Source organism: Mycteria americana, chromosome 6, assembly GCF_035582795.1.
Source record: "Mycteria americana isolate JAX WOST 10 ecotype Jacksonville Zoo and Gardens chromosome 6, USCA_MyAme_1.0, whole genome shotgun sequence".
NCBI lineage: Eukaryota > Metazoa > Chordata > Aves > Ciconiiformes > Ciconiidae > Mycteria > Mycteria americana.
The window spans coordinates 54,682,057-54,702,531 of NC_134370.1; the positions used below are offsets into that span (position 1 = coordinate 54,682,057).

The 20,475-nt window shown below is 34.8% G+C and overlaps 1 protein-coding gene across 1 annotated transcript in view; it reads left to right on the top strand.

Annotated features, from left to right (window-relative positions):
* Window positions 1–18,774, top strand: part of ADAM10 (ADAM metallopeptidase domain 10) — a 55,337-nt gene extending 36,563 nt beyond the window's left edge. Inside the window, 13 exon segments of the mRNA XM_075505897.1 lie at window positions 3,860–3,963; window positions 5,391–5,540; window positions 6,724–6,816; window positions 7,440–7,623; window positions 9,856–10,019; window positions 11,671–11,854; window positions 12,876–13,026; window positions 15,417–15,600; window positions 16,727–16,835; window positions 17,136–17,356; window positions 17,730–17,856; window positions 18,336–18,419; window positions 18,422–18,774. Coding sequence (XP_075362012.1) covers window positions 3,860–3,963; window positions 5,391–5,540; window positions 6,724–6,816; window positions 7,440–7,623; window positions 9,856–10,019; window positions 11,671–11,854; window positions 12,876–13,026; window positions 15,417–15,600; window positions 16,727–16,835; window positions 17,136–17,356; window positions 17,730–17,856; window positions 18,336–18,419; window positions 18,422–18,459 — 1,793 coding nt within the window. The 3' untranslated portion in view covers window positions 18,460–18,774.
* Window positions 18,775–20,475: the final 1,701 nt, after the last annotated feature.

Here is a 20,475-nt window from a genome sequence, read left to right on the forward strand (position 1 = left end):
GCATTTAAAAGCATCACAAGAGCATGGACCAGACTTCTGTGATGTGGGCCAAAACTGTCCAAGTCATCTGACACCATGTACTTCCTGCTTAGCTCTAGAAATGGGACTGCTGCAGGGGATGGTGGAAAGAGGAAGTCTCAAAAGAGGAAGAGGGAACAGTGCCTTCATGGTTTGGGGGTAATGCAGCACTTATCAAAAGAAGGCTTTGTATGCAACTTTCTCTGTAAGCTAGACGTGGTTCCAAAGTAAACTATCCTCTGTTACCTGCCTCCTGTGTTTAGCAGGGTGGATTCAAATCTGTCCGTGGGAGATTTGTCTTTTCCAGCACATGCAAAACCTTGGCAATTGCTGTTGCAGACTGTTTCATGTTCAATTCTTTATAATTTTAACTGTTGTGCTTTTAAAGGGTTTCTTACTAGATTATTACTTTTGAAGTGAGAAATATTTGTTTGAATTGCAGGCATTCAGTATTAAAAATGTATTAAGGGATTTCCTAACCTTTTTGGGAAACAAGATATAGAGGAAAGACTGCTTATTTTGTGTAATGCACTGAGAGCATTTATTTCTAGTACTAGTCTGTCAGTTGTCACAATGCCACAGAGTATGAATAGAAGTGTGGTGATAGCAGAAAATGGCATTTTGTGCTGGTGCAAAATATGCTGTGCAGTCATGTTTCCAGTTAATTTCTGTGGATTCCTGCAGTTACCACCTGCAGGAGCTGCTTTAAAATCACAATGGTTTTATGTAGATGAAGTGTGCTGATGGTGAGACAGTATTGTCCATTACTCTGCCCTTATGTAACATGCTTTTGTTGCAGAGATAAGTGGTCGGCAGTGTGAAATCAGGTAGTGGGTAATGAGAATTTTAGTTAGATTAAATATAGTAGAATTTTTTTTTTTATACTATGGTGGGAGGGAAAAAAGGTGGTGGAGAAGGGAAGGATCATATCTATAATACTTTGCTCTTAACTCCAATCTAGTAATAGTAAACAGGATTTGAAAAAGTACGGATGACCTCAACAGTGAATGAGTGGTGCTTTTTGTTTAATATTGGTTATAGCAAAGCCAGTGCTCCACTACATTGCTAATCAAATTGAGTGAGGTGGCTTACCATAAGAGCATTTTTTGTCTTTTTCTCTCTTCATTCTTCTGGCATTGTGCTAGGGCTAACCATACTGGGAGGAATGTGGTGAGACAGCAGTTCAAAAATGGTATTTGTGTGGTGTTAAATGGAAATGTGGGAAACTAATATGCAGAAAATAATTAAATAACCTTGCAGGGTTCTAATAACAGTACTTCATGAACATTTCTGTAATAGAAATAGTGAAAGGAAAATACCAGTTCTTCAGAAGTTTAGGTTTTTTTCAAAAACCTAAGTACTGCACATTCATTGTAGTTACCTCTCAAAAGGTTTTTTTTTCTTTTTAATTTAAAGAAACAACCCTATTAGAATCCAAACACAAATTAACTCCCACACAGTATCGATAATCTCATAATCTTGTTGGCAAACACTAGTCAAAACAGAGTAGGCATAAAGTTGACCAAAGAAAAAGTGATTTTGTTGTATGTTGGAGCAGCATCTCCAAAATTCAGACTGGAAATAAGTTTTTAAATACAATACTGTAGTTGGATACCTTTACAGTAGATAAAATTAATTTGCTAGTGAGATGATAATTTTTTACACCCAACTATAATCTTTCAATTACACTTAGGCTGAAACTTGCTTTGCCAAGAAGCATGTTTATTAAATCTGGTTTTTTCCCACTAAGCAAAGTTTACGATTGCACTAAAATACTTTGTACCTGGAAAAGGACCCAGTTTGAAAAACATGATGTTAACTATGTTTAAATTAGCCACGTTTGTCATTAACTAGTTTTAAAAAAAGTGTTAAACATGACCTCTTTAAATACTTGTAAATATGTGTGTGTTTGAGAGGAATGAAGGTAGGAAGACTGCTTTTATTTCTTGATCAGTCCTTTTAAGCTTATCAGTGGATCCACTGAATCCGGTCTTTGGGTATTTTGGAGCATAAATTCATATTAAATGATTTGTTTTTTTCAGAACTGAACTTTAGCTGTATGCCAAGGATTTTTCTTTTTATTCCTGTTTGCTATTTAATTTTTCCCCCAGCTCTTAATGATTGAAATACAAAGTTGAGAGCCTAATGATATAGCAAGAAAATCTGAAGCAAGCAAAGTGTATTGAAATAGTTTAGCAGTATCATACAGTATGACTGCAGGAAATGGGTATGAGAATCAAAGATAATTAAAGGCAACTGTCAGATGAAACTGTACCAGAGTGCATCTACTGTACTCCAACTGCTAACAGACTTTGACTCCACAGAACCAGACTAGAGCTAGTGCAGGGTAAAATCCCCTGAAATGAATATAATGTGGACATTAGGTCCTCAGTGCCAGGTCTTAGACTTTATAAATCTACTCCTATGTGTCTATTCCATTTACTCTGATTCTGGATCTTCACACTTTCTTAAAAAACAAACAAAGAAAAAACCCCACCGAACCAACAAAAATAAAAACCCAACCCACCAACAACTCCCAAAAACCAACAAACCTTCGTAAAGTTTACACGTTTCTGGCAAAACCTGCACCCTGTTGAGATGATGGTAAAACTGTGGTTTGCCCTACAGAAACTGGTTCCTTAAGTATTTACATATGTGGCTCCCATAATCTGTACTCCATTATCTCTTACTGGGGCACCAATTTATAATGGGATCCAATCTGCAGAGAAACTGAAGGGACAAGACCTCTTCCCTTCAGCACTTCTCATCTCCAGAGGAAGCTTCTGCAAGTACAGGTTGCTTACAAATCCCCAATAGGTATTAACAGTCAAGACCTAACCATATATGTGTGAAGCACATTCACATGTGCAATGAGATCTGCATTGACAAGTATTAAAAGAATTACTCTTGGTAAGCAGCCAATTGTATGATATTTTCACTGAGCTAGTTTGGATGTCGAGCATGTTTAACCGATGTGTACCCAGATGGTACTACAGTTTTGTCTTTAAAATTTAAACAGTGAGCTATAGTAAGGAGGTGATGAAAATGTTTCTTTTCAGTCTTGTTTTACTTTGCCTGTAAGTTTTAAATATATCTGTAAATTTGGTAATCTGTAATTCTGTAAGTTTTAAATCTACACATGCGCATATATATGTATACACACAGATCTCTCATCCTTAATTGTATTGTTTACTTTCCAGAATGGGAATCGTGCATTTCACCTTGTCAATAAAATTGGTAGCAAACTCATAGTTCTAGAATTGTAGAGTTGAGTTTGAAACCAAGGATTATTAGAGTTCAGTTCTTATGGATTGGTAGTTAAGTTGCATAACATAAAAATTTTCAAAAAATTCATGGAAGATGAATAAAGTAACAGAATCCTCTAAGAATGTTAGCAAGGTTTCTTAGTTTTAGTTTACCGAGTAGAATAAAAAAACCCTTTCTCTTATCCAAGCACTCTTTAGTATACCTGATCTCTAATAATTTTCCATTGTGAGTCCATTTTTTTAAGGCTGCTGTTAGTTCAAGCTAATCGGTACACATGTGTAAATAATAGCTCTGGTTCTTATGTTAGACATTGCTTATCATATTTTATTTTGCTATCTATAAGAAAACAATGTTAAGAAGCAATTGTCAGTTTTGTTCTTGTAAAACTAAGAATGTTTCTTAGTAGAAATGTTTAATGAAAAAAAAGACAGCTGCATAAAGCTTAAATCTTAGAATACTTCCCTCAAACCACACGAGCAATATTGGACACAAACTGAATAAGTAGCAGTGATACAGCCATATTTTGCACTTGTGCTTGGAATTTGAAAACTCAACCTGGCCTTCCTCTTTTTAGAATATCCACATAAATATGGACCACAAGGAGGTTGTGCAGATCATTCAGTATTTGAAAGAATGCAGAAGTACCAGATGACTGGTATAGAAGAACCAACAACAGAGGTACAACACAGGCTAATGGATTATGTTGATTAGAAATAAGTGTAATCACTTCCTGTTTCTTGTAGGTTGTCTCTTGCTTTTGGTCAGTCCTCATCCCTCAACATTGTGAGGTACTTAAATTATTGCTAGAGGTTTCTTATTAACATAATTTTTCTAAATTCTTTTTCTCATTGCTTCTACAGCATAGATGTGCTAGCTCATAGCCTTAGTGAATCCTACATTATCTCAAATTTTTCAACCAGTAGAATTTTAGATGGATGTGGAAATCAAGCTCGAGATGAGGAATATACTTTATTGCAGTTGAGAAGGAAGAGTTTCAAGATTTCCTTGATCTCTAAGTAATATATTAGTCCTTCAAGGGTAATAACTTAGATTTTCAGGTTATGTTAATGCGACACACTTGTAGTATCTGAGTGCTTTCAGTGGTAAATGAAGTGATATGAGTGGGAGTGTCTTACTAGCAATATTGAAAGATTGGAAGGATTACAGCATGCTACAGATTGCCTGTAATAGGAGGTAAGTGGTCTATGGAAGGCACTTGCTTGTTTAGAGTCCTGCAGTTTTTTTGCCTTCAGGTTTGCACCACTTGTCATGAAATTGGATTTTTTTTTCCCCAACATTTTCCAACACTAAATTATTGAGTTTCTCTTAGTGTTAGCTATGTTCTGAGCAGTTTCAAGTTTTGGCATCGTTTTGTGGTCTCAGTTAAGTATATGGCAACAAAACTATGCAATACGGCTTGTTAAATAGCAGCATCAACTTAGTGACTCCAGAAATTATCAACAGTAGTACACAATTCAGCATTGGTAACAATAACATGGTTTCCCAAAAATCTACTTGTAAAACTTCATGGAGAGAGTGGGCCAGCAGCCAGTGAATATCAGAAGGCAAATGTGTTTAGCGGATACTGCTCTGACTAATGAGCATTACTTAAACTTCATGTTTAGTGTACCATTTGTTCCATACTGAAGTGCTTAAGTATTTTTGTTTGCTGAGGTAGATAAGGTAATTACAATGTGAAATAACCTTGTGTTAGGGAGGGTGCATTTAAGTCCCACAACACTGGTGTTTTTTTTCTAATCTACAACTCTTTGTTCATCTTGGAAAAGGATTATGAAAAAGAAAAATTCCAAAGATCACATGAATGAAAAAAAGCTATTTCACATTGACTGCCTTTTGTAATATAAAATGAAATGCATAGAAGGGTTTGACTAAGATCATTAAAAATAGATGGCATACTTGAAAACTGGCTATAACATATTTAGTTTAATTCAAGATTCATGAAACTTTGTGGGTTAAAGAAAAAAAAATGAAAATGTGTTTGTATTAGTGGAGTATGTTTATAAAAATCCATTGCTATTTTTAGGTAATCTAGTGCAGCATGTAGATCTACAAAATTAATATATTTATTTCCTGTGTATATGTAGAAGACTTTTGAAGAGCCTAGGAACAATGGTCCACAGCTTTTAAGAAAAAAGCGTGCCACTCAGGCTGAAAAAAATACGTGTCAGCTGTATATTCAGACTGATCATCTGTTCTACAAGCATTATGGAACAAGGGAAGCTGTAATTGCACAGGTATTTCCAATCCCTTTGTTTTAAACAATCTACTTTTACTTTATTTGTGTATTTCTGATAAATTTCATGTAATTTAATTGTGTATATTATTGCTTATTTGCTTTAGAATGTCTTGTTTCATTTGTAACAGTGATCTTGACATTATTGAAACAGCTTTTTTTTAATTTCACTAAAAAGATGCTATGTATTTGTGACAAAAGTCCTGGGCACTTGTGCTTCCTTTAGTTAATAATGGTAGCTGTGGTTTGTTTAGCACCTCTGAGCAAGACTTGCAGTCTGACTCTTCTCAATTCTTACTCAGAAAAATACTTCCTGAAGAGTGCTGTTCTGTTTGACAGCCTGCCAAGCCTCTGTGTTAACACTTGCATAGCCTTCCATTAGAAATTTTAGTTCAAAACACTGTGAGCTAATGACACTGAGATCTGTTCCTGTAGTGTCTGATGTAGTGGAAGGTTAAAAAAAGCAGTGGCAACTAAAGGCAGATGCTTTTCATTTGTCAATATACTATTAACTGGAAAAAGTTGGGGTTGTTTTTTCCCGATCATTTGCTAAAAATATAACTAGCATGTTAACATACTTCTCTTGAAGTCTGAAGTTTCACTGCCACTTGCAAATCTGACTTTTACTATTTATTCATCACACTGTACATACGCAATTCAATTTGAATAACATTTTCCAAAGCTCTGAAGTCGCCTTCAAAATCAGGTTTTCAATGAGTTAGCATTTCTATGTGCTCTTGGAAAAGGTAAATGATCAGTTTTTTTCACATTTGTGTTCTACCAGAAATGAAAGAATAATGCTGCAATGAGTGAGGTTTTTCTCAAAAAAAGAAATAGGGTGCTTTGAATACAATTTTAACTACAGTGCTATCTTATCATAGCAATGAATCGAATTAGTATCACAAACAGGTATGTGAATAGTTGATAGAATTAAGTGTTTAAAAAAAAAAAGCAAATGGCAAAATACTTTGCTGTTACCTGGCATGGTGGCAATGCAGATACTAGGTTATGCAGTGATTTATTTCCATTATTTGCCATCAGCATTTGATTTAAAAGGCCTGTTAGAGTTCATATTGCACAATATCTTATATGTAAAAGTATAGGCCTTGCAGTTTTTCCTATTTAAGATTAGCTATAGCGTAGTGCATAGATCTTTGAACTGTAGCTACTTTCATTTTTGACAGATATCCAGCCATGTTAAAGCGATTGACACAATTTACCAGTCTACAGATTTCTCAGGAATCCGTAACATCAGCTTCATGGTGAAACGAATAAGAGTAAGTTGGATTGGAAATACTTATAGCTTCACTGATACTGCTTGGAGGCTGTATTTTTCAAAAGTCCTGTTGCTGTTCACTTGTAACATTATTGTTAGTTATTTTTTAACACAAGTGTCTCTGCAGTAAATGGTTCCCTAACCCATTTATTTGGTTTGGGTTTAGTGTTTATTGTCAAAAGCCTACTAATTCTGTTATTAAGCTGTAGTCAATTTTTCTAGGAATCAACTTCTTAATGTTTCAGCAGTGTTAACTGTGTGGCAAATAGACTGTATTGCTCTCCAAGAACTTTAATACTGAAATAGATAATGGCTATCTGGGTTGCAAGTTCCTTCTAAAAGTGATGATTTAAGAGGATAAATATAAACTTTTGGGTACTGATGGAAAGGAAAAAGGAACAAATAAGAGAGTGGGGATTTACTACACAAATGCAATTCTTTATGTATTGTAGAACTTGGTTTTCCAAATATTGGGGTGGTAATTTGTCAAGGCCTGTAAATCTTTAGCAGCATCTTTAACTATTTAGCCTAACAAGGTATTGACAACAGTAAGCCTCTTAGCTGGTATTTACAAGTGAAGTGAAAATGAATCATGTCTTACAGTTTGTTTCAATTTACTTTTAGATTAACACAACTGTAGATGAGAGGGACTCTTCCAATCCCTTCAGATTTCCTAATATTGGTGTGGAAAAGTTTCTGGAACTGAACTCAGAACAGAATCATGATGATTATTGCTTGGCCTATGTGTTTACAGACCGTGATTTTGATGATGGAGTCCTTGGTCTGGCTTGGGTTGGAGCCCCTTCAGGTAACTATATCCAAACCTTCAGTGCTATAAGATAAAGTATTGTAGGTAGGCACAAAGAAGAAAGGTAGAAACTATGTCTTTTAAATTGACAGCAAATACACAAAAATCTCGTAACTAACTTTTCACAATTTTGGTTAGGTGTGGATTGATATTTTTTTTTAATATAAACAGCATATCATGTGTCAATTAGTCTTGCTGTCTTTCTGATGAGCAAGACGCGAACAGTAAATAAAAACATTTCTTTTGTTAGACAAAGGTGGTATTACTTGGATGGCTTTTTATTTATGATAGGTATGAGTGACCAGTAAAGCGACAGAAGAAACAAGTATTTCTGCTATATATAAACAGAACTTACAACTATGCAGTTTTAATTTTGTAGTAGAACTACACTGCAGAATCCTTAGGTTTTCTAGGTAGTATTGGAAGCAATTTTTTTTTTTTTTTTTTTTAATAAAGTAAAATCGGTGAGATCTTGTTCTGGGAGATACCAGTATAATTACTGTGTGACTCTTCTTGAACTGTTTCTCATTAGTTTCAAACTAGTTGTGTATTTTGGGTCTGAAGTATGTCTCTCAATGTGAAATCAAGCAATGGTCTTCATGTGTTCAGCATCTCGATGTTTGTCCTGGATGTATTAGTTTTATAGGATGTATTAGTTTTATAAAATGATATATCTGAAATTGTTAGTCTTTAAATCTGAGTAAATACAAATTCTTTAAATATAGCTCAGCACAAATTCAAATTGTGGAAACTTTCACAGAAATCAAAATCAGAAATTCAGAAGGAGCAGTCTTCCCTTGTTTCTTCCCTCGAGTGATTTCTACATAATAAGGAATTAGGGTGAAGAACAACAGGTTCGATGAGACTTTGCAAGAGACTGGATACTTTTATGAGAACATTATCAAGAGCTTTAACAGAATTTGAGTGATTGTGGAAGAAACATTAAACCGTTCATGAGCTGTAGCTATACATTATAACCTCACTTTGTTTTCTGCTGTACTTTCCTCTAAAGCACAAGTTGGTTGTAGAGTACTGGAGCTATGTGGAAAATATCTCTCAGACAGTCTCTCAGACTTTGCTTTGAGGAGATTAAAATGCTCAAATAAGTATTAGTAGAGTATTCAGAGGGGTAACAGATCAGTGGACCCATGAGTGTAGTAAGTATGTTAGAGGGACCTGTGTGGACTAACATTAGTGACTGTGGAAGAACCATAGGAAAAATAATACACAGGTGGCCTATGTAAATAAGAAAACTGGGTCTGTGATGACTAGTCTAGTGTATAGATTAAGCAAGCACAGAATGAATTGGAATGTGCATTCTGTAAACACTGCTTCCAAAACTAAATTTAATTGAGTAAAATTAAGTTGCTTTGAGATTTTCATTCTTAACATACGTACTGACATAGATTAAATGGGATATTTCACTAAAATGAAATTTTACTTCAGAAAGCAAAGAAAGTTCTTTAGAGAAACTTCTTTAGACACCATTTATGTTAGCAATAGAATAGCTGAATTTTAGAACATTGATAATGCCTTAGTACAAACTTAAGTTATGGAAAAATTCAGTGAAATTAAAGTCACAATTTCAAGATTTTTCCAAAGAGTAAGTGTGATGCACTTGATTGTTGACCTTCTAAATGTGGATCTGATTAACCCACACATCAAAAGCATTTTCAGCTTTAGTTTGTACAGTGGAAAAATGAGTCACTTCAGCTATATATCCTTGTCAGCAAATCTTGGGCATTTTATGTAAATGCTCTTGCTATGAGAGAGGATCTCCTGTGATTTTACTGTGGGGTTGTTTGTTTGGTGTTTGGGGTTTTGTGGGGGGGGGGGTGTTGGTTGTTTGTTTTTTTTTTTTTTTTACTGAGCAAAATCCAAATGGGATGTAGATTGAGGCTACCTGCATTGGACATTGCACCCTGCTAGTCTTGTACTACAGGTATGATGAAATCAGAGCTTGTCAGTGCAGTGAAAGCCCAAAATAGCTGTTAATAGCTATTCTAAAACAGCTAACTTCTTGTGTGAATGTATCCATTCAGTGCTGAGAGCATTAGTGTGGATAAATCTAATCTACTTTCAAAGTTGGGTTAATATTAATTACACAGGAGAACTCTTAGTCCGTAAGGGTCCACTGAGGAGGCAAGCTGTTTCTTGTTCTAAATGTCACTAAAAAAACCACAGTACTTCTTTTCTTAAATGATTAACTGTTGTACTTTTGACTAAATGCAGGGAGCTCTGGTGGAATATGTGAAAAGAGCAAACTGTATTCTGATGGTAAGAAGAAGTCTTTGAACACTGGAATCATCACTGTTCAGAACTATGGCTCTCATGTTCCTCCCAAGGTCTCTCACATTACTTTTGCTCACGAGGTTGGGCATAACTTTGGTTCACCTGTGAGTATTACTATTGATCTGTTAACTCATTTTCAACCATTTTGAAGTGCATGATTTGCAAATGGAGTTTTTACTACTTATAAACAAGGAAAATATGATCATGACTGCATGTGCATATGTGCATGCACATTGCATACAAACAAAAAACAGGTTGATGAACTAAGCCCCTATTATGAGTATTTGACAATATTGGTGCAACACTGGATTTTGTGACTTGTTTATTTTTACTAGTTCAATCTCTTAAAAGGGAGTATGTTATTCCTAAAACTTCCCTGTCTTTTATTGAAGACTAGGGTCACACACGTGTTTTAAATGTATTTTAGTTTATCCTAGAGAGGAGGAAGAATCAATGCAATTGATTAAGATGACACTTTAGTCAACAAATGAAGATAGAACTGGCTCTTTTATGTTCAATTATTTATACTTACAAGTTTACCTAAGAAAATCATGGAGCGGATTAAGATACCAAGAACAGTATTTTAAAGCAAAATTGTCTCTGTCATTTGGGGACATGATTTGTCTGTGGCAAGCTGAAAGCATGAGGCTTTTTGGTTTTGCTGGAGATGAGAACAAAGTTTTCTGGTTTGGGTTTTTATTTTTAAACTTCAGTATATAGGCTTTCTACTCTTGGAAGTAAAATGAAATCAAAGTATGACAGGAATGATGAGTTCTTCCAAAACAATGTTCACATGTGAATGTTTTCTTCATGTGCCTTGAGAAAATCCCTAATACCACTGCACTGAGTGGGAACAAGCCTTCCAAGTATAACTGCAAATATGAGCACATGAAACTGAAAAACCATGCCCACTGAGTGAAACATCTTTTGGATCAGCCTGGAAGATGGTTATTTTAATTTTACTCGAAGTTGCATTTGATCCAGGGAAATATGTGAAAGTACATGTTTGGTTCTACCAAACTATAATAAATTATATATTTCTCACAACTATATTGAAAATTTTAAAATTTACCTTCTTCTTTTGGAGACATAGGTTGTATTTCTGTAAATTTGGATGCATCAGAACAGCATTAGAGTTCCTCTTAGACTTAAAAACTTACTATGTTGTCAGTCTGCTAATTGCGAGTATGCCAACCTGTAATGCATTTCATTCATCATGCTGGATATTGTATAGATCTAGTCACTGGCTGACAGAAACAGACTTCTGCTCTATTCTGAAGATCTCTTTGCACCTCCCTCAAAACAAGCAAAAAGAAAGGACTGCTGTTTCAGTTAACACCTCCTGCTTTTATTCCACAGAATACTTATTACCCTTTTGTGATCATAAAGCCACTCTTTTTAGGAGACAGCAACTTTTTCAAGTCAGTATTCATTCCAGGACATGCACTTGGGGTATGCATTACCAAGAATGCAAATAAGCTAAAACTTAAGAAATTAGATACTTGCTACTGTTGGGGGGGGGGGGAGGCAAACAACAAAACAAACAAACAAAAACCTCAGAACAAACCTTTGTTTTCTGTATACTTTTTGTATTCCAAGAAACCTTAGAGTATAAGATGGTGTTTTGTTTTTACGAACCTTTTATTCTCACTGTGTTAAGGTTACCAAATCAGGTTACTTTTGCACATGTATAAAAAGATAGCAGATTAGAGAAGCTGTCTCGATAGAAATAGTTTTAAAATATTTGTTTTGCAGCATGATTCTGGAATGGAGTGCACTCCAGGAGAGTCCAAAAACTTGGGACAGAAAGAAAATGGCAATTATATCATGTATGCAAGAGCTACATCTGGGGACAAACTTAACAACAATAAGTTCTCTATCTGTAGCATTCGAAATATCAGCCAAGTTCTTGAGAAGAAGAGAAATAATTGTTTTGTTGGTATGTATTTAGTCATCCTGAAAGCAGAATGGCTAAGCTATTATTATGATGCTTAATTAGAAATTTATTTTATTAATTTTTATGTTATTTTTTTATTTATCTTAGTGTTTTGGGGGTTGTGTGGTGTGGGTTTGTTTGGTTTGGGTTTTTTTTTTTTTTTTTTTTAGTTTACTGAAAGATTCTGTAAGTAAAGAATTTAATTTGAGATCTGGAGTACTGTGTCAACTTCTGGGCTCCCCAGTGCGGGACAGGCACGGACATACTGGAGAGAGTCCAGCAAAGGGCCACAAAGATTATTAAGGGATTGGAGCATCTGACATATGAGGAGAAGCTGCAAGAGCTGAGACTGTTTAGTCTGGAGAAGAGAAGACTGGGGGGACGGGGGAGGGTGTTGTCTTGTCTGTCTTTATAAATGCCTGGTGGGAGGGAGTAAAGAAAACAGGGCCAGACTGTTTCAGTCATGCCCAGTGAAAGGACAAGAGGTAAGGAGCACAAATTAAAATACAGGAAATTCTATTTAAACATTTAAAAAACCTAATTTTTTTAATTAGGAGGAATTTTCTTTCTGGAGTCTGTTATGTGTGAGCTCTCACAAAATTTTTGAGATTGTGCAGTGAGTAGGTTTGGGTTTTGGAGTAGTAGTAGTTCACCCCAGTACCATCAGGTTTTGCATTAAGGTCCTCAAACTCTGTTAAAAGAGGAGGAGTGCAAGAAAGGATGCTGCTCCATTGCAGGTATAGCAGAAAAGTTCCTCTTATCACTGTTGATTTCCTATCCACCCAAGAAACTCCCACTCTTATCAGCAGAAATGTTTTACTCAGAGGCTTAAAATTTTATGAATTGTAGGAATGACCAGGCTGGCTGGCAAGCAAATAATGCAAGTTGACTTGAGCCGTAGTCTGAAGTTTATCTTGACCAGGCATTTTCAGTCACGGTTAGCTGGATGCTGTTGCAAGTTGATGTTAACATTTGTAAGTCTATTTGCATATTCTTTGTACATAAATATACTGGCATTTTTCAGAGTCTGGTCAACCCATTTGTGGTAATGGACTGGTTGAACAAGGAGAACAGTGTGATTGTGGATACAGTGATCAATGTAAAGATGAATGCTGTTATGATGCAAACCAATCAGAAGATAAAAAATGCAAGTTAAAACCAGGCAAATACTGCAGGTATTGTGCATGTCTGTTACAGTACACCTTAATTTTTTGGGATTTATTTGTAGCTATAATTGTTATTTTAGAATCTGAATCTGTTTACCTGCATTGTTCTTAAAGTATTTATTTTGTTTAAAATGCCTTATACAGTGAGTGAGAAGTTCATAAGCACGATTATGCTATGCAATTCTTGGTGCTAACTGTAGCTTGCTTTCACTTAGATGACTGTTCTTTAGCTTTTGAAAAAACATAATACGGCACTGGATTGTTATCAGTTCTAACATACCATAATACTCAGTGCAGAAAAATATGTGTTGAAATTCTGTTATCTTGATTGGAAATGTGTTGTGCAAAAGTCTTGCAAAAACTGTATGATTCAGAAAAACACGACCAGGATGCTGTTTTTACAATAGGTACAGGAAAGTATTAATTACCCAAAGGATAATCAAGGATATTATGAAATTGGATCCTATCCTAGTGCTATTTCTACAGCATTGCCTAACTGGAAGATGACTGAAGGATATAGTTGGTTGATTTTTTTTATTTTTTTTTTTAATTTTTTTGTAAATGCTTGTTTTATAAATTAAACTGTTTTTAAGTCAGCTTGTATCTCGGCAGTGTTGTGTACACAGTGATTTCTAAGAGGAACTTTTAAAGATCATAAGACTTACAGTGAAGTAAGTCAACTTCTATCTTTTAGTTCCATGACTTAAGATACATGGTAAACTTTTACCTCATCTGAAAACTTAAGTGAATTTTTTTCACATGAAAGGCATGAGCTTTTGTTCCTCTCTAGAGACAGACATAAATCTAAGATATGGTTAGACTCTTAGCCAAAGATGAAGAGAAAATCGCTATTATTTTTAAGTCTAAACCAGCTCAACTTTTTAATACAACATACGCAATTTTGTTCTAATTAAACTTTCCTGCCCTAAAAATGATCTTTGTCATCCTGGGAGTGGAAGTAAAAGTAGCACCTACTGCTAAAATGTATTTGACAGTGTAGACAGTAGAAGGACTATCACCTGTCAATTCATAGTTGCAATAATTTTGCATGTCTCCCCCCGCCCCCTTGCAAATTCTTGTGATTTCTGCCAAAATAAAGGCCTTACATTGTCTTGTTTTATAATTGGTTTCTGAGATTTTATGTTTTATGCTTCACCTAGGGTGAGGAGCTGTTTCCTTCTGAGTATACCAGGTGCCATTGCCACCTCTTTTCTTTGTTCTTTTGTGTTCAGCTGACTGTACTCTAGCTTTATGCCCTGCTGGAACAGTCTTAAATATGAATTGCTGCATCATTTTTGTTTTACAGTTCCCTTTTTTGATTGAAAATTTTGCTGTACAAAGAAGTTTCCAAAGACATGTAAAGTGTAAGAATAGATCCCATAAATAACATGTTTAAATACATTCTAGGAAAACTATGGTATCTATACAGCTGTTTTACATGTCTTTTAGTCTTTTTCATGTGTGATATAAGAGTGATTTTTCTTGGCATGCAATAGTTTTAAAATAGAGAGATCCTGACCTGCAGAAGGTCTGTACTATCTTCTGATGTCCACTGAATGCCAATGAGCACACTGTGAATAGTGTCGAGATACAGAATAATTTGAGATGAGAACTCAGGAGGCTCAGCTTTAATCAAGTAGTTCCGTATGTTTTCTAACCTTCACTCCTCTGCTGCTTGTAATGGCATATGTACTCAAACACAGCTTCAGAAAGAGAAATGATTGTTTCCTGCTGTTTCACCAGATATGCTGGTGTACATAGCATAAGGGGCTCAGATGCTTTGATGGCTGTGACAGAAAGGATCCCGAGTGTTTTAGGGGAAACAGTGAAGCTATATGGCTTCTTTGACAAATCTTTCCTCCCCCCAAAATTTGTTTGTACACTGACTGTGGTTTCTGATATAAGATCTGACCTGTCTCCTTCCCTTTTCTTGTTTATTTAAACAATGTAAGTGGTATGGCTGCAGAAAGTAGGAAAAAAAAATTTCTTATGGATGTTAATCGGTGACAGATAAATCTTGACTTATTTATTACACTGAAACTGATACTATCAAACTAATCAGTTGTTCCTGAATTAATTTTGCCAACTTGCTAATTGAACGTTTTATATATACATACTTTGAAATGCTGTTATTTTCTATATATTTTAATTTAAAATGTGCTTGTGCTATTTTTTCTAATATAATGCAAATAGTTTAATTGGTTACTACAATGACTAAGAAATCTGTACTCAGTGCAGTAACCTTTTACCTTAAGGGATGGAAAAAATTATTTTCAGTTCACATTTTACTTAGCACAAATCAGAAATATGTTGAGTGTTTGAGTAGGTTTCAGGATTAATAGTTCTTCTGGAATCGTTCATGCTTTTTCTTTACTTCCATTCTTTCTGTTTATTTCTAGCCCTAGTCAAGGCCCCTGCTGTACTGCACAGTGTAATTTCAAACTAAAGACTGATAAGTGTCGAAATGATTCTGACTGTGCAAGAGAAGGGATGTGTAATGGTGTCAGTGCTCTCTGTCCAGCATCTCAGCCTAAACCAAACTTCACAGATTGCAACAGGCACACACAAGTTTGCATAAAAGGGGTATGTTTCTTTACAGTCATATGCAACTGCAGTTGTTTATTGCAAGGCACTGTATTATGAAGTGATACGGTTTCAATACTTAATGGAGAAGAGTGTAAGATTAATCTCTTTTTCAATAAAAATGTTTGATTTATTGGTTTCAATTAAAATAACTATGAAGGTACACCAAATATTAAGAAGCAGGTAACAAATATCAAGCTAGCTTTACTATTTGAGAAAGTTCCATTTAAAGTGTCTTATTTCCTAGCTCCATCTTTTAATTTTTTTTCTTCAGTCTTGGTCAAGTAATTTTGTTGCCTTAGAAAATTAGATATGCTATCAATACATGTTGAATTTGGTTTAATGAAAATATACAGTTCCTCCACCCATGTGCATGTAACGCAGATGTGCAAGCGTATAGAATTATGTGAACTGCCATTAGTTTCCTGGGTTAAAGAGTCCATGGCAGTTGCTATGAAATATTGATGGGGAGTCTCTTATAAATTGATCTATGTTTACTTGGAAGCAGAAACAAGCAAAAGTCATTCTCTTAAAGAGCTGTAACTTGTGTTGCTGTAAGTCTGTTTTCCGTGGTCCAGGTTTTTAATCAAATACTGCCTGTAATAATTTTTCAGCTAATTTAGAGTCATCTTAAAGATAGAGGAATTGTCTTTACATAGTTACTTGATCTTGAAACAAGATTATAAATACACTGAATTTTTTAAATTTGAATTTGAAGGGTCCTCCCACAGTGGAATTAAATATAGAATCTTTCCTGCCAGAAAATATTTTGATTTATTTTTCTAACCACGGTTTTAAGTAATCATGTTTCAGTGTGAATTGCAGTGCTGTGAGTGTTTTGCAGGGTACTCTGAGGCCCTAAAAGAAGATACAGTGTTAAAAAATAAAATAGGGTAAATCACCTTTAAAAAATTATCAAAGAAGCCTAAACACTGCAATTGAATAACTGTAATAAATTTTTTGTTTTATAAACTTCAGAAGAAATTCTGAAGCTATTATTTTTATTGATAAGTATCTTTAGACCTATGATTATGCTTTCAGCTATTAAAAATTAATATCTTTCCTAATGTCAGTGTGCTTAAAAGTGAAATTGATTTTTGTGTTCTCGTGCTTTTGTCTCAAACAGCAATGTGCTGGCTCTATCTGTGAGAAGTATGGCTTGGAGGAATGTACGTGTGCTAGTTCAGATGGCAAGGACGATAGAGAATTGTGTCATGTCTGCTGCATGAGAAAAAGTAAGATTTGTCGGAATTGTAAGCATAAATATAGCAGTAGGTATCTGAGGAGTCTTCTCACGGTGTTTTTATATTAGGTTTTGTTAACTTGAGAGCATACTGCGATTTTGTTCATACTTAGTTTCAGATAGACATTGCATTGTATTTTGTAGGAAATACAATATGTTTTGGTTTTTTATAGATTAATAGAAACTTGAAATTTTTCTAAAGCGTTTTGAACAATTGAACACCAAGGTATTCATGCATATATGTTTTAATACAATAACGGTTTGATTAATCTAATTTGTATTCACTTTTCAGTGGACCCAGCTACTTGTGCAAGTACAGGCTCTAACCAGTGGGAGAAACACTTTGGTGGTAAAACTATTACTTTGCAACCTGGATCTCCTTGTAATGATTTCAAAGGCTACTGTGATGTGTTTATGAGGTGTCGACTAGTAGATGCTGATGGCCCTCTAGCTAGATTAAAGAAAGCAATTTTTAATCCGGAGCTATACGAAAATATTGCAGAATGGATTGTGGTAAGTATTTTTTTTATCTTATCCGTCTAACATAAAATTTTCTTGTTAATCAATATTCATAGTTGGTAAGTGTTGCTGTATATAGACAGTGCTTCAGCATTCTTCAAAGTATAATCAGTCCTTGTATAGCTCTGTTGTAGCGTATCTTCTGTGAAATACTCTTCTGATGATAGAATGAATCTGAAGTATTCGGGGGTGTGTTTTTTTGGAAGAACTTTGGGGACATATTTCTTTAATATGTTATGGTCTTTTAAGTGACGTTTTAGAACAGCTTTTTGATGACTTTTTAAAAGGCAAAGAAAAGCCATATTCAATGACCTGTCTCTTGTGCATGTGTGCCAGCCCCCCCAAAATAATTTTTTTATGTTTTTAGGCTTATTGGTGGGCAGTGTTGCTTATGGGAATTGCCTTGATCATGTTAATGGCTGGTTTCATTAAAATATGCAGTGTTCATACTCCAAGCAGTAATCCAAAGTTGCCTCCTCATAAACCACTTCCAGGTGAGTACACCAGGTAATTAAATTTATAGAGAAATGTTTTATCCTCAACTATTTTGTTCTAAAGGGAAATTTCAGGTGTCCCAATCTACAGTTCTTAGTCTGGCACTGTGAAACTACAAATGGAATTCATGCCAGTAAAACAATTAATAAAAATTTAACTCTTGCCTTATTTTCTTATAATGTAGTATGCATATCAAAAGAAAGCTTTGAAGACTTCTTCTGCGTCGGAGTTCCTTTTATTTCCTATTCCATGCTACATTTTGTAAGAATCGGCCTGTTTAAGGGACTACTGTTGAGATAATAAAATGTATTCTGTAAATACTCCATATGGTTAATTGTCTGTTTAAAACCTTGCAGGTCTAAATCTGAAGCCTTTCAGAAAAATAGTTATATTTAATTTGCATGGCCAGGGCAACTTTTCTGGAAATAATTTCTTTTTTTAAATTCATTTTAATAATGTATACCTTTCTTTGAAACAGGCACTTTAAAAAGGAGGAGACCGCCACAAACCACTCAGCCACCACAGCGGCAAAGGCCCCGAGAGAGTTATCAGATGGGACATATGAGACGTTGACTGCAGCTTTTTGCCTTGGTTCTTCCTAGTGCCTACAATGGGAAAACTCACTCCAAAGAAAACCTAATAAGTCATTGTCCCAGAGTAACTCTCAAAAATTGAAGAGAAAAAAAAAAAAGCATGATATGCCCTCAAAACAAGTGGAAATGGTTAATTTTTAATGAGTGAATCTTCCAGCTCAAAAAGAAGAAAAGTGTTTTCTTGCGTATTTTTAATTTAGTGGCACAAAGTCCTGGAGTATCATGATTCTTTCCCCCTTCTGTGCTCTTCATTTGCTGCATTTTCTTCACTTGCAGGCAAATATGGCTGTAGTAAAACTTTCACTCAAGAATTGAAAAAAAAAATATATTTTTCAACTGCCAGACAAAGGCTAGGAAGCTAGACCACCTCAGCATTGGAGACATTACTTGTCAATGTATATACGTTGTTACATGCAGACATGTATTTCTAACGTACACCCGTACTTGTGTGCAATTGTAAACAAGAGAATTGCAATATGGATGTTTCTTTGTATTATAAAACTTTTCCGCTATTAATGAAGAAATTACTGTTTAATTGACATACTCAGGATAACAGAGGATGATGGTGTGTAATGGTCAAGGATCCTGTGATGCTTTACACAGCAATTTTGAATCAAATCAAACTTTTTTTATCATGATCAAAGTTGTTTCAAGCACTCATTTCATCTTTATCAAACAGCTGCTAAGACATAGCATACAAGATTGAATGGTCTTTTTAGAGATATAACAGGTGTTCTGCAAACTTTGCAAATGCCAGAATGTTTCAGAAATGTTTTATATGTGTCTAAGTTCTTGTAGCTCAGCATAAATATTTTTAATTTGTCCGATTATCCAGTTAAATAATGAATAGTTAGATGAAATATTTCCATGCTTTATTAGAAAATTTTGCCTGTTATTCAACTTGTTTTAAAAATTGCAACCAGTTTATTTGGGCTGTTCAGATATTCTTACAGTATGATAATTAAGTTCATGTTCTGAGGGATGTGGAAAGAAAGAAAAGCTGTATTTTTTTATTTTCTTTTTTAATTTATCAGATATTTGGATAACTTTCCAGCATGATACTGCTGATTGATAACCACTAAAGTAGAGTGATTTGCCCAGCTACTGTGGCAGAGTTAAAAATGTAGTTAGGACTACCAATTTTCCCACATTTTATACCAGTAGTGAAGTTCAACAGCACAGTGTCCCATTCCAAAGTTTTTATTACGAATGTAAATAATTGGCATTTTTGAAAGAGGAAACAAAAAATGTCTTAAGGTGCTTACTGCTATGCAGGAGATGAAAGGGGGCATTACAAAATGTTTAAGCTTGTGATATATTTATTGCTTGTTTTCCAAAAGCTCCAAGCTAATTAGAGAGGCAAATGGCTATAATTTTCCTGGCTTTGCTTAGGAGAAAATTTACTAAGGGTTGGACAGGCTTCCTTTGTTTGTTTTTTGTTTTTGTTTTCTTTTTTAAGAGTATAAGGTTTACACGATCATTCTCATAATGTGACGCAAGCCAGCAAGGCCAAAAATGTTACAGAATATAATGGGATCTCTTCCTTGTAAACTTGTACAGTATGTGGTAACTTTTTCAAAATACAGCTTTTTGTACATGGTTTAGAGACAAATTTTGTACATGAAACCCCAAGTCCAATAGACTATATAAATAATTCTAAATGATCTTAACTAGTTAGAAGTGTATGTAGTTGCTTTTAAGTCATTTTAAATACATTTGTTTTAAGACTGTGCAAAGATTGGAAGTGGGTTTGCATTTCTAAAATGGTGACTTTTATTCAGCAAGAGTTCTTAGTAACTTCTTGAGTGTGGTAGACTTTGGAACGTAAATTTTTTGCCTGTAATGTTATCCTGTGGTAGGATTTTGGCAGACAAATGCTGCCCTATTTTATTTTGAGTCTAAGTTAAATGTTTTCTGAAAACAGAAATGTGCACTGAACTCTCCACTGCAAGTCAAGATGTGGTAAAACCGAAAGAAAGTTCAAGACAATGAAATGGAATACTACTGTTGATTTCATTTCCACTG